The sequence below is a fragment of the Poecilia mexicana genome, unplaced genomic scaffold, assembly GCF_051168715.1.
Source record: "Poecilia mexicana isolate PSO_F unplaced genomic scaffold, ASM5116871v1 scaffold_4, whole genome shotgun sequence".
In the NCBI taxonomy this organism is placed as follows: Eukaryota; Metazoa; Chordata; class Actinopteri; order Cyprinodontiformes; family Poeciliidae; genus Poecilia; species Poecilia mexicana.
In genome coordinates this window covers 18,075,257-18,088,935 of record NW_028263373.1, presented here as the reverse complement: position 1 = coordinate 18,088,935, position 13,679 = coordinate 18,075,257, and the positions used below count along the sequence as shown (strand labels likewise).

At 37.9% G+C, this 13,679-nt stretch overlaps 1 protein-coding gene across 2 annotated transcripts in view; it reads left to right on the top strand.

Annotated features, from left to right (window-relative positions):
- Nucleotides 1-13,679, top strand: part of ptprsa (protein tyrosine phosphatase receptor type Sa) — a 245,785-nt gene that overhangs the window by 199,574 nt on the left and 32,532 nt on the right. For both annotated transcript variants that reach the window (XM_088005040.1, XM_088005041.1), the window contains 2 exons: nucleotides 918-1,033; nucleotides 12,285-12,382. In XM_088005040.1, the coding sequence (XP_087861166.1) occupies nucleotides 918-1,033; nucleotides 12,285-12,382 (214 nt within the window). The remainder of the gene's footprint in view (nucleotides 1-917; nucleotides 1,034-12,284; nucleotides 12,383-13,679) is intronic.

Below are 13,679 nucleotides of genomic sequence, written 5' to 3'. Positions count from 1 at the left end.
TCTCCGTTCTCTTTCTCTTCATCTTACGCTTACACCACTACTCCCGCCCTGCTTCCCCCTTCTCTCCCTTGTGAATAGTGTTTCCCGGGTCTGCCCTTGGCCCTGACATTCCCCTCTCCTCGCTGAATCTGCGCCCTCACACACACACACACACACACACACACGCACACACACACACACACACACACACCAGCACACGCGCACACACAACACTCATATGTTCACAAATGCATGCGCTTAGCTACATTTCAGAAAGCACTCACTTATTTTCACCCTCTGACACATCTGCAGACACATTTACACACACACTCACCCCTTCAGATGCTGATGAACTTCATCTCGCTTTTTTTGCGAGTCCAGCAGTGACCCCTGTGAATTTTAAACTGCTCTCTATTGATTTATATCTCTTCTTGCCTCCCCCTCTCCCTTTCTCCTTGTGTGTTGTGTTTTTACCATCTTTATATATTTATTTGGCTCCTGTTGCATTCTGTGGAAACAGCAAACCAGACAGGTAAGGTGTAGTCTTACTTAGATTCAGTGCATTTTACAAAAGAAGGGAGTAGCCTGGCTTCCTAGAATATGAAGAGCACTGGAGGATCTTGAGTTCTTGCTGTAGAGATGTGCAAGTTTTTTTTTTTTTTTCAAAAAGGTCCTTTGTCTTAAAGTCAAAGGCTTAAAAGGTTTAATATCCTTGATTGAATAGGTAATACATTCAGAAACAAGGCTAATTATTATGAATTTAACTATACTTCTGTTGACAACTAGCATTCTGGGTTTGAGTGGTGGCTTTCGTCAAAAAAATGGGGGAAAAAGGTGTTGACAATAAAATTTTCTTTTGGATAACACTTTGACTTCATGTTCCTCCCTTGTCAATGGTTTGTCATCTTTATGCTTCTCTGCTCTTTTTTGCTCCACAGTCGGAAGAGAAAAGAGTCTGAGCCACGCACAAAATGTCTGCTTAACAATGCAGATATTACACCCCACCATCCCACAGACCCCGTGGAAATGAGACGCATCAACTTCCAAACTCCAGGTGGGGAGGCACATTCTCAGTGCTGATATTATTCTCTGTAAAACTCTATTTGCATAAGAATATTTGTGCTACATGTTTTATTACAACTATGGCAGAGTTGTGTTTTTTTTTTTCTTTTTTTCTTTTTTATGAAGAGGCATAAACCAATAGGAGGCATAAACCAGCTGGAGGGTTACGGCAGTGAGGGTTAGTGTTTTAGTGACTTTAACGTAGTACTAAAACACTGTTCAACCTCCATATAGAATAGTTGTAGGGATTCTTCAGATCTGTTGTTTTTTCAAAGGGATTTACTGCTGAATGTTGCAGCAAATCACAGCTTTTTACTGTGTGCATTCTATTATTTTAGACTAAAAAGATAGCACAGTTAATTCACTTTTACAGAACAAAAAAATCCAACTGTTCACTGACAAATTGTGCATAAAACGCAACATAATTTTACTTTTGTTCTACCTTTTTGTGTTCATTATAGCGTTCAACATTATTTTGCCTTTCTAACTGGCTACAGGCCATACTTCTACATTTCCCATATCCCCATGTACCAATTAGCCAATAATGATTAACAAATTGCAAGAAATTATGACTGGATACAAGTTCTGTTTTGTTCTCTGGGGTTTTACACGCTTCCACTTTTGTCTTTCTTTTCTTCTGATGTTCGTCCAAGCTAAAAACTCTGATGTTTGTAACTGAGCAAATTACATTCTCCACACATTCTGTTTGGCTTCTACAGTTCATTTGACATGTTTTCCTTCATTTCCCATAAGACCTTTTTTTTTTTTTTTATTGTGGTTTTGGATTTTGTTGTTTTGCTCCAGTCGCGGTTCTCATGATTTGGTTAAAGTTGAATCAACAGTTTGTTCTGTTTGTTTGACTCATGAGTGAATCAGGATTGTTTAGCTTCAGCTGCTCAGTAATAAGCTTTAAGTTGTGTTCTGAATATGAAGGTAGATCATCAGCATTATACTAACAACATTGGCATTTCAAATACATGCTTGCAAAATAATTTCCTAAACATATTTTAAACATCCTTCAGGAAACATGTTCTGGTTTGGTTTCTTTGGCAACTTAAGAGAAGTACAAAAAATATATATATAAAATGCATTGAACTCTTTTACATGTTAGGCATTGTCAAAGATTCTCGGTCGGAATTGAAAAAGATGTTCAAGGGGTATGAATACTTTTAAAATGCACTGTGATTTCTTTATGCTAATCGCAGCTGGTATTTTGGTGTGTTAGCGCTGAATCCACAAAAAAAGCAACAATTTAGTTTTTACGTGAAGTCCTGTGTTTTTAATGTAGACTTCTGCTTAATATTTATTTTGACATGGAACCTTTTAGAAAAAAAATGTATCCCTCGTTGGGTTTTCCTTACCTGTTCCTGCAAACATCCAAAAAAGAGGAAATATTTTGGAGTTGGGGGTAAAAACTGATGCAGCCTGTTTTCTTTTCAGTTGTTTTTTTATTTATTTCTTTTATGCCTCTGTCTCTGAGCCCAGATGTCTTTCAGTCAACCGTCTGTCAGCGGTGGCCAGCCTCTGCACCATCAAAAGGCTCTGTTTTCAAAATAGAGCATCCCTCTTCAGCTTCTTTGGGAGTTCAGACATGCTGCCTGGAGTTTGTTTCTTTGGGCTAAACAGACTTCTTCGTGTCAGATTTTAGAAAAGTGTGATTGAAAGGAGGTGCACATTCCCACTTTGCCAAAGAAATGGTCAAGTTCATAGGATCATCCCGTTTGCCATGTTTATTTTTGTCTGAAGCGTTCTTTGTGGTTATTTCAACTTCCAATGACCACCCTCGCTGTAAATCTTTCCCTGACTGTTTGCCATCAGCTGCTACACTTTCCAGCTCTTTTTCATGAAGGATTGAAAACTTGTGTTACAATCTAATGCTCTCCATTTTCCCATACCATTTACTAGTACTGGTACATGCAGTACCAGTACTAGTACTGGAGACTTTATATAAAGCAAGTGTTCTCATTCAGCAACCCTTACATTGCTCCACATACTTGGCTGTTCTCTTTATCTCAACACCCAGGAAATTTAATTTGAGTGGACATTTTAGCCCAATTAAGATTGCCGGTGAGCATTTGTGAACATTCCCATCAGCTAATAGCAGCCATTGTTCAATTGGCATAGTCCCAGTGCAGTTATCCAAGACCTCTCAAATGCAACAGAGCATATGCCGCATTGGCTGTGTGCGCTCAGTGACCCCTAGTGCTGAGGAACACAAAATATGTTTTTGATTATGTTTCCAATCTGCAAAGTCTTATTTGAGAGTTTGTTCACTGTGTGTGGTTGTGTGTGTGCTCTGAAGCCTGTAGGTAATGTGTCAGCCTCACAAAGAAATCCTCCAATTTCTTTGGGCAGAAAACGTCTAGTTTCGTCACAATCGTCCTTTGTGCCCATGGTTTAATTAGCAAATGGGGCCAAAAGCCTAAAGCAGCACAACTAAGTTGATATCTGCTGTCTATCTCTGAACTTACTCTGCCATTTTCTCACTTTTTTTTCTATATCTTCCCTTTTCTTTCTTCAAACAAAAAAAATAAAGATGTTAGGTGAACAATGCCTTCAAAAGCTAGGAAAACTAATCATGATTGAAATTGAACTAGCTCTCCAAAAAAAAAAAAAAAATGTTGCCCTGAAACCATAAATGATTAAATAAACTGTTAAAATTGGTAACCTTTCTGATTTCAAAGACATGAAAATCAAAGTACAAAATGAGATTCTGCACTTATCTACAGTAAATATCATATATCATGTAACATCATTTCATTTCTCATCGTATTACAGTATATGAAAGAAAAATTAGTACCTGATAAATGATGGCACAAACAGTTCATCTTACTAAAAGAAGGCCTGTTCAAAACTATTTCCACAGGAGTGTCGCCCAGCCTTATTTTGGTCGCTTTGACTCTTCCAGAGTCAATCGCCTGGGGTGGCACCGCACAAAAACAAAACATGCGTCTCAGAATCAATAAGTGGAGCCCTACCTTCCCCTACTTCACAGTTACTTACCCACTCAGTTTTGCAACTACTTCCCCTCCCCACTAAAAGGTGCAACATTTAACCTCAACCTCTGTGCCTCCTCACACATTGCATAAATCATGGCAAAAATGCCTGAAGGTGTCAGAGGCCGAGCTTTTAAAAAGTCTTTTGAAAAGTGGCTTATTACTAATGCAGCAAAGCCTTTTGGATTTGTTCCACCGTTCCAATCGATGGTCCATAGAGTGCACTCAATAAAGGCAATAATGACAATTCAATAATTCACCAATTTATATTCCCAGTTGTACCCAAGCATTGGTATTTTGTCCTAAACAACTTCCATTTTATATTTATGGGGAAAAAAAACTGATGTACTTATGTATTCCTTCTTAGTTCATTTCTCTTAGTATTTAGTCTTTTTATTCATTTTGAAGGTAACCATGAAAATGAGTAAATTCCATGTTTAATATTCACACTATCCATTCATTTCTAAAGATTCAAGATGACATACTCGTTCCACAGACTGTAGTTCTGCCCACCATTTGGACCATTTGAGTCCTTTAAAATTTGAGAGATTGTGACCCTTTTTATCAAGCCAGAGTAACTGTGTGATCTCCTGCTACTGGATGGTATATTAAATTTTCAGCAGTTTATGAGCAGATTTTCATAGGTCATGTTTGTGTATTGACACATGGCCGGTACAAACTGCCCCGCAGGCTACTGCTCCTTTTCCTACCTGAAATGTTGGGGGGGAAGAACCAAACAAAGCTGTGGAAGTACGTAAAGTTGAAGAGAAAAATCCACTGTCACAATAAAAATCTATATTTTTGTTGTTTTGTTATGTTTTATGTATAAGCTGCTTCTTAGAAAATTAAACATTGAGATTTAATTGGATTTTTTTTTTTCCCCCAAAATGCTAAACCATATATTTTAATCTGATAAGTATTGCTGCATAACCACAGGAATAAGAGACTGACTGGCTCTCGTTACACAACAATGTGATTTGCAAATGAGGTAAATAAAGAATTATACTTATTCACCCTGAAAATGTGCAAACAAATATCATCCCAAACACACAGACGTAAGAAAAAAAGATTAATGTAAACTTAAGGCTGTTGTATTATTGGATACATTAGGTAAAACACACTCCCTTTGATTTTAGGACTACCTAAGGATTGTTTCTGTGTAGCTCTGCGTTTTAAGGAGATTTTGCACTAGATGGTGTTATGAAAAATGGCAGCAAGATTTAGTGTCCCCTGTAGTCTTTACATCCAATTTAATGAGTCCAGAGAAGCTAGAATTTGCTTACAGTAGAAAATCTTTGATACACTTTGTTGCGTACGTTTATTAATTTTTTTAAAAGCACATAAATACTGCCCTGCTGCTTGTGGCTGCAGCTGCCTTCTGTTCTTTGACACTCAGCTTCTGCTTTGCAGTAGCGTTTAAAAACACTAATTTAGTTTTAGCGTCAGCCTCCAGGAGCTGCCAGAGCATTTTCACAACTTTTTGGCAATGAGGCTTGTCTGAAAGACTGACACCGAAATGAGCTGACTCTTGCAGGCAAACACATATTTAACTTTGACTAATTAAAATACATATTATGCAGGTTCTGGATCAGCCAGGTACTACAGAAAAAGAAAAAAAAAAATGCTTTTCTTCATTTGTCTCCTGTCAGTAAATATATATTTTTAATTGATTTAAAAAATTGCAATTTAATCAACAGCATTAATAAACACCCCTATTCAAGTATGCAACCTTGCAAACCTTTATGGAATATCCTACCCTTTATAAATAAAAAACCCTCTACAGAACAGCTCAACTGAATTTACTTTTTATCAACTCTGTTATTTCCTCTCTTTAATTTGCCTCCATATCTGCTTTTCTTCAACTTTACCCACCACTTCACCATCTTGTGCAACACTTGACCCTCATGATTCTGGCTGTAAGAAAAAACAAAAAACAAAAAAAAAAACCACTTTATTATGTCGGCACATACAAATCAAATATTTCCTTGCAGAAAAAGGCATTGCACACATTGAAAATCACACCAGCACCAGCCAGTACACTTGTAGGTATCAGCAACCTACATGTTTCTCCCGATTACGGTAGTGACTTTAACAAGCGTGCCCTCCTCCTCACAGCGCTGTCAAATCACAGACACGCCACGCACTCGCACATAAACAGAATCAGACATGCCTGCACCTCCTCCCTGCTGTGATGAATGACGTTCAGAGACAGGGGATCAGAGTACCACCCGTAAGGCTTAATTAGTCATTGTCACAAATCAATTAGGAAGAGAGGGATGTTCAGTGTCTTCAGCCCTTTGCTGTCGCTTGACGCCGCTAGCGTGATGTCTTCGCACTAAGATGTCTAAACAAGGTAAACTCACCTAAAGCTTGGCGCCGTTACTGTTGTGCCAGTTTATATCAATGTGTGACGAGCGAAAGGCTTTGTTGCGCCGAATCATACAGAACAAGTCAATTTTATGGTAGCCAGAACTTGTCTGCCAGCACTTACATTTATTCACAGGCAAATTTGACACATCCCACTAAATTACATTTTTTAAAATTGTATATTTAGGTTAAAATAGTCATTTTTTTCTCTGAGTATTCGGATAGACATTATTCGGTCCTAGTATAGCCTTGGTCTGACTTGACCTCGGAGATAAGATTCCCTCGGAGTTCTGACTTCCATCATCTGTGGCTCCACAGCTGTCAACCAGGAATGCAGATCCTTGTCCACACCTTTTACTTCCAGGGTCTCAGTGAGAAGCTACAGACAAAGAAACCATTCAAAGTTAGTTTTTACCATAAAACATGGGCTTGTCCCCCCAACTTTCCTGTCATTTCCTCTGTTTTCTCAAAGGAGCCATCTGAAAGCTTTGAGGTAGCAGATCAATTTTCTTATTCTCAATCTCTGTTAATGTGGGGTCTCTCCCTTTTAGTTGCAAAGGCTGACACTTGTGAGAAAAAACTAGTCTCTCTGTTGAAGAGGACTGTGGTGGTGGTATAGTACTGTGCAAAAGTATTCATACCCCTTAATCTTCTAATGTTGTCAATTGAAAACCACAAACTGCAATGTGTTTTATTGAGATTTTATATGATAGACCAACACATGGTTTTTAAACTGTTTTACAATTGGAAATCTGAGCAGTGCAGTGTGCATAAGTTTTCAGCCCCCTTTACGTGCCACTTATTCTCCCTTGACACATTTAAACAGTTCTGGGTATTTATAATGATCTCAAGTAGCAATGCCCAGAGTGCTTCCCATATGTTCATTAAATAAGAGGATATAAACACTACCGCATGTTCACTGGACTTCAGTTCTGAGTTAGCCCTGAAATTCTGAAGTAGGTTTCGACAGTAGAAGAAGATTGATATTGTACATTCCCAGGAAGAGATGTTGAGTCAGTGAAAAGGGTTGACCTGTACGTCCATTAAGTACATTGCAGCATGTGGATGGATAGGTTTTGCCAATACTTTTATTTAGGGCACTGTGTTCGCTGGTGATAGTAAAAGCCTGTTCAGCTCTACAAAGTTTTACCTTATTTTTTATACCTGGTTAAATGTCTGTTCTTCAAGTGTAAACTGTTGGTTCTAATAAGAAAACCTGCTATATCGCCTTTGTGCTTTACTTCATGGCATTTTATCACTTCACATGTTTATTTTGCCTCTACTGTTACAATGCAGGTCGTTGAACCCACTGTCTCCTATGTTTATTGTTCTTTACAGATTCTGGTCTAAGCAGTCCTCAGAGTGAAGCAGATTTTGACTATGAAAGTTAGTCTTCACGATTTTAGAATATCTCTACCAGATTATTTTAAATATTTATTTATTTTTTTAATCTTTTCTTTTGTGTTGTTTTTCTAGCTTTGCTTGTCTCAGTTTACAAGTTTACAAATCACATTTTCTTCCCACAATTCACCAAATTTGAGTCAATTATTATGTTGCTTTCTATTAGCACACGGAGATTTTTATTATTATTTTTATTTTAATTGGATGCCCGTCATGTCACCCTGAAGGGCTGTTGGCTGTGCATTAATCCACCATGCATAAATAACCTGTGCAGTCACGTCTGCTTACGTATAGATGCTTTAAAGATGTTTCTGTAACGGGAGCACAATCTGTGTAATTCCTCTTTGTCTTTCACAACTCCTTGTTGTTCTCCCTCCTCCTCCCACTCCTTCACCAGCACTGCTCCATTTCCATTCCCCACCAAAACGGGGTCTTTTCTGCACTATGAGATAACGAGCAGAATTAATTAAAGCAGTGCAAAACAATGGCTCGACATTTGATCACCCCTCTCCCTCCCCCTTACTGAAAAAGAATCATCCGAGGGAAAGAGTTTCCTCTCACTTTGTCCCTCTATTTTATTTTAGGTAGTTACCCGCAGACTTCTTTCCGTTTTATATCGAAATATGTAACATCATAAATAGGCTTTTGGCTCGGCTTATCTAAAGGAATCATTTCATTTCTCAGGCACATTGGCTGCAAATCTGTATATTGGAAATGCGTAATTGGGACCTAGTTTCTTTTCTTTCTGTGTTCACTGATCACATTTACATTGCAGTGAAAATAAAATGAACTACGCTGGGTCAGGAGAGACGAGTTTGCCATTGTTTGTTTGAGTGAGGGATATGAGCTTAACATCTATGGTGGGAAAATATTTTGTCATTGTGGAGTTTGTCTACTATAATACTTTGTACATTAAATTACTCATTTCATTTTTTTTTAATTAAATGAGTAAGGTAACTTTTGGTCACTTATCTTTGGGTAGGTGGTATAATAACAATTTACCTAGGAAAATAGATTAATCAGCATTTTTCTAGCTAATGCTGATTTATTTTCTTTAATTTTTTTTTCTTTTGAAAATCCAGATTCAAAATTTTTTTTTCTTTGTTCCTGAGGAGTACAAAGAAAAATGTGCTGCAGACTCTTTGACAGAGAAAATTAATAAAAAGGGTTTAAAGAGTTGCCCTCTTTATTCATGTTTCCAAACCTTCTCAGATTTCTACGGATCTCAGAACAGAGTATCAAAACATCAAATCATGATGTCAGTAGGTGTGTTTAGAGAAAATGGTGGGCTTTGATACACTTAATAACTATGAAAGAACCACAAAGATTTCATCTGTCAATCAATAATCAGAGCCGATCAAAAGAATATTGTATGATCCTGACCCCTGGCTTTTTTTTTATGTGCGTCTCATTTGATATTTAGAAGAAAAACTTGATTGAACTGTTCTACAGTGTGTGTAGAACGGCTAAAACCATTTTTTCTCAAGAACAAGACAAAACCCATGAACAGTGTGTAGCAGACATAGTGTATGTCTCTAAGCATTGGAGTAACTTTTCTGCAGACTTTAATTTGAGCAGTAAACAGAGTAAAACTGAACTTTAATTATATCTGGAACTTCTGTAAACAGAACCACACATGCACAACTTCTACACCAACACTCTTTGATCTCTCTCTTCTCCCGGAGAAGCAGGGATTCCTCATTTGCATTTACATTTACTTATTTCTCTTGTAGTTTACCTTCTGTCACTAAATTTGAAGCTAACTAAAATGCAGGGAATTTAATTAGCAGTTTTTTGCACATACTCCTGATGCATATTTCAATTTGCTTGGGCATAAAATGCATTCTCAGCTCTTCACCAGTATGTACAATTTGCTTGTGTCAAGAAAATTCAGTAAAACTTTGAACAGTTTTTATGTTTCCTTGTCCCACCTTTTTTATGATCAGGGTATTGCAACAAAACAGAAATTCCCAATGAGTCACAGAAATATTCAATACAAACAGTTACTCACTTAGCTGATCGTGTGTGTGTGTGTGTGCGTGTGTGTGTGTGTGTGTGTGTGTGTGTGTGTGTGTGTGTGTGTGTGTGTGTGTGTGTGTGTGTGTGTTTGCGTGCTCTGGTTTTTTGTAGAATACTATTAATTTTTGTAGGATGCGACTACATTCATTTGAGTGTCATCTCCATTTGTCTTGCATATGCATGGTAATCCTCATGTAATTTAGTGCCTCATTGTTCTCTCAATGTAAATGAAAGTACCGTTACTAATGAAAACTGTCAGTGAAGAGCGCCGAGCCCCCTCTTAAGTACAACAAAAGCAACCAAAACATGAGCGACCCTTGTGACATTGGGGAACTGTTTGAAAGGGAAAATTAAGGGTGCTTAATGTGATTATTCCAATTTACATGCCCAATTAACCCTGACTAACTTTTCTGTATGGAGATTTCAAGATGATTTGGCTTTTGACCTCAATGCTCAGCAGACTAAGAGGCCCCTTATTAGAAATACAAAAGTGCTAACTAACGTAAGTCTCGCCAGGCCACATACAACGGCACTGTTCCAATCTGTGTTAGGTCAGTGTTTCATTACGTGCTGAGGACTGCTGAGCAGTACTTTGAAAAAGAAAAAAAAAAAAAGTAAAATAACAAAAATCTGAATTTCTTTATGCAAGTGAAAGGGCTGTACCCATGAGAGTGTATGTTAGGATTTATAGAAAGTGCAGACGGAAAATGTAACTTAGAATGTTCTACTTAAAGGTCGGGATATTTATCTTGGCACTTGAACTCATTGGTTTGAGAGAACTAGCAGATGAACGAAGACATTTTTTCTTTTATTTTTATTTTTTTTCAAATTCTACTGCAGACTACAATGGAGCAGCTCACTGTGTCACTCAGCTTCACTCCCACTCATAAACTCCCTGATCCCCCATTCACCTCCTCCACCATAACGTCCCCCCAGTCCTCCAGGTCAGGGCTTGAGTTCAGTTTTTGTAGTTTTCCATTCTGACCGTGATGAAGTAAGCATTTTAAAAGATGCCACTAACCACACAGCAAGTCAGTGGCATTGTGAATTACTGACAGACGGTATGGTAGGTAAAATCAGATTTGACAAGATTATTTATTAGAACATTTTTTAGATGTAAGGACTTGAGGTATTAGATTTTACATTTGTGAAATTTCTGTTTGCTACCGGAAACCAGATCAAAGAACAAAACATAGGAATATATACATGATTTTCTATTTATTTACTTTTGTACAACCTCTTTTTCCAATATACAAAACAACAAACCAAATACAGAAGTTGAGGGGAAACGTTTTTCAAAAAGTAATCGAAATAGTCCAAATTTATTTCACATTTTATTTTTGATGGATTTTTTTCCCCGTTTACTTTAAATACATCCACAAGTTTATGTCTAATCAAAGACAAATTTCCAAAAATAAATCTATAAAACCGCATTAAATTTTTGAATGCCTTCAGTAAACTAAATTTAGATTTAGACTTATTTTATTCTCGTTGCACAAAGACGCGACAGTGAAATTGACAAGATTTATGATGTGGAAATAAATGCAGAATAGGTTTATTTTTTTTATTTCAAAAATCTTTTGCTCTATTCATTTAAACATCTCCAACATAAAGGTCGGTTTATCTAAATCAACTTTTAACTTATTATATAGCCGTACATAATAACAATACTTAGAATAAAGACCACTACTAAGCTTCTGAAAGATGTGACAGTGTAGAGATAGAGGGAAGTGCACAAAAGGCCCCATTACTGTAGTCTTTTATCTTACTCCAAACTTTTTTGGTGGATTCTGAAGGGAAAAAAAAAAAAAAACATTGTTAGTCTTTCCTGAGTGATTTCCTTGTTTAAATTATGCAGTTTTCTTGTTTTGAAGCAGCTATAATGAAATGTGTTCTTTTGTTTAATCCTTACTTTGCAGTACAAATGATTTCTTAACATTTATTGAGAGAATAAAACATTATTTAAGATGTCTTTTGATTTGGATTTTTCCAAAAATATGTTGCGCTTTTATTCTTGTGGGATTGAAGTCAATTTAAATTGACAATGCCTGTGATTGTTGAGGCATTGTGCTCGTTTTTCCAGCAGCATTTTGAATAATGAAAAAAAAAATTACATTTGCTTTACAGGTTAATGTTGCTAGATCCTTTCAATCCAAAAAAAAAAAGAAAAAAAAAAAAGAAAAAGGTTCAACCCAGATTGAAAAACTTCTAACTTTGAGCTCTGGCCTGGTAACTCTTACATCACTGTTTATTTCTTTTGTTTATTAGTGCGTTCAGTGTGTTCGTCTCAAGCTTCCCCATCACTAAAACCTAGCCCTCATTGTTGCACAACCAATAAATCCTTGTCTGTTAAAACATGTAATTTCAAACTTTTGAACCTTTGGCCTCTTTGCTATACTAATGAACTTTTTTCCTTTTCCTCTCCCACATGGAATTCCTGTCAATTTCCTTGGCGAACAGGTATGATGAATCATCCTCCGATCCCTATCTCGGAGCTGGCTGAGCACACCGAACTTCTCAAAGCTAATGACAACCTCAAACTCTCCCAGGAATACGAGGTGAGCGGGCCCGGGGTTGAAAGGTCCTGGAGTATCGATGTCTGCCTTGTTGTGTTTCCACTGGAACTGGACAAAAGACTCGCTTCTGTTACGTTGTAAAGCAGGATAATTATCCAGATCAATCATGTAAAATCTGCTTTAGTTTATTGCTGTAATTCCTGAACTACCAAACCCAATTTTTTCAAATTCTTTGCTGAATAGAATCATTAGCTCTACTGGAATACATTGCGGAAATGGAAAAATAGATATTTCTTCACGCACAAAAGAAATATTGACATTATTTACACACGCCAATGATCTTAGACTAAAGATTTTCTTTCCTCTACAATAGAGATATAGTCTATTTTCCTACCCAGAGCTCTGCACAGACAGCCAGGCTTGGTGTGTGTTTAAGAGCCTGTGTCTGTGTGTGGAGTGTGTGCAGGGTATAACTGAGCTGTCTGAGCTGTGAGCCGGCTGCGGTTATAAATGACACCAGAGTTGATTAGAAATCAGGAGCGCTGAATCAGCTCTCGTTTGCATACAAGCAATATTCTCTACTCACCATTCCTAAATCACAGAGCCTGACGCCTCATTGCCCGCCAGCTTAAAGTATAAAGCCGGTACAGAGGCATAGATTGTCGTCATCATGCCTGCTGGTGGATGTTGGTGGATAATGACTTCTCATAGCAGTCCAGCATTTCTTGGGTATCTATTATTCAAGAGCCCGGCATTTGGACTGTATACCAAATGGGATGAGTTTGTGCCTTCCGCTGGGAAGGGGGGGAAAAAAAAGAGAAATAGTGCCAGGATTGACGCTACAAGTTCTAATTACTCTGTTTTGAGAAAGAGCCTCCAGACAGTGGCTCATCTCTGTCCTTTTTCCCCTCTCTCACTGTCCGCCCGCCCATCCTCAAACAACTGCCCCCCCAGGAAAAATAAATGGCCAAATTAAATAGAGAAGTGTAATTTTAATTTCGTTATTTTCTTGATGAATGGCCGTTCTTTCCTGCGCCCTGGCTTGCCAAGCGCAGCTCTGTAGGGGCTTTGACTGATTGGGTTTAAGCCAGGCTGTATGTAAGAGAGGAGGGGGAGAGTGGAGCGCAAAGAGAGACAGAGAGAGAGAGAGGGAGAGAGAGAGCGAGCGAGATGAGGTGGAAAGGTTCGGTTAATGATGAAGATTCACTGAGAGGAGGCAGAGCAAGGCATCACAGCAGGGGAATGGAGATAAGGAGGAGATAATCGGATGCAGGAGCGGCGATGAAAAGACAACAACGCTTTCACCTGCAGATCCTGAGGATACTCTCAGGAGCTACGC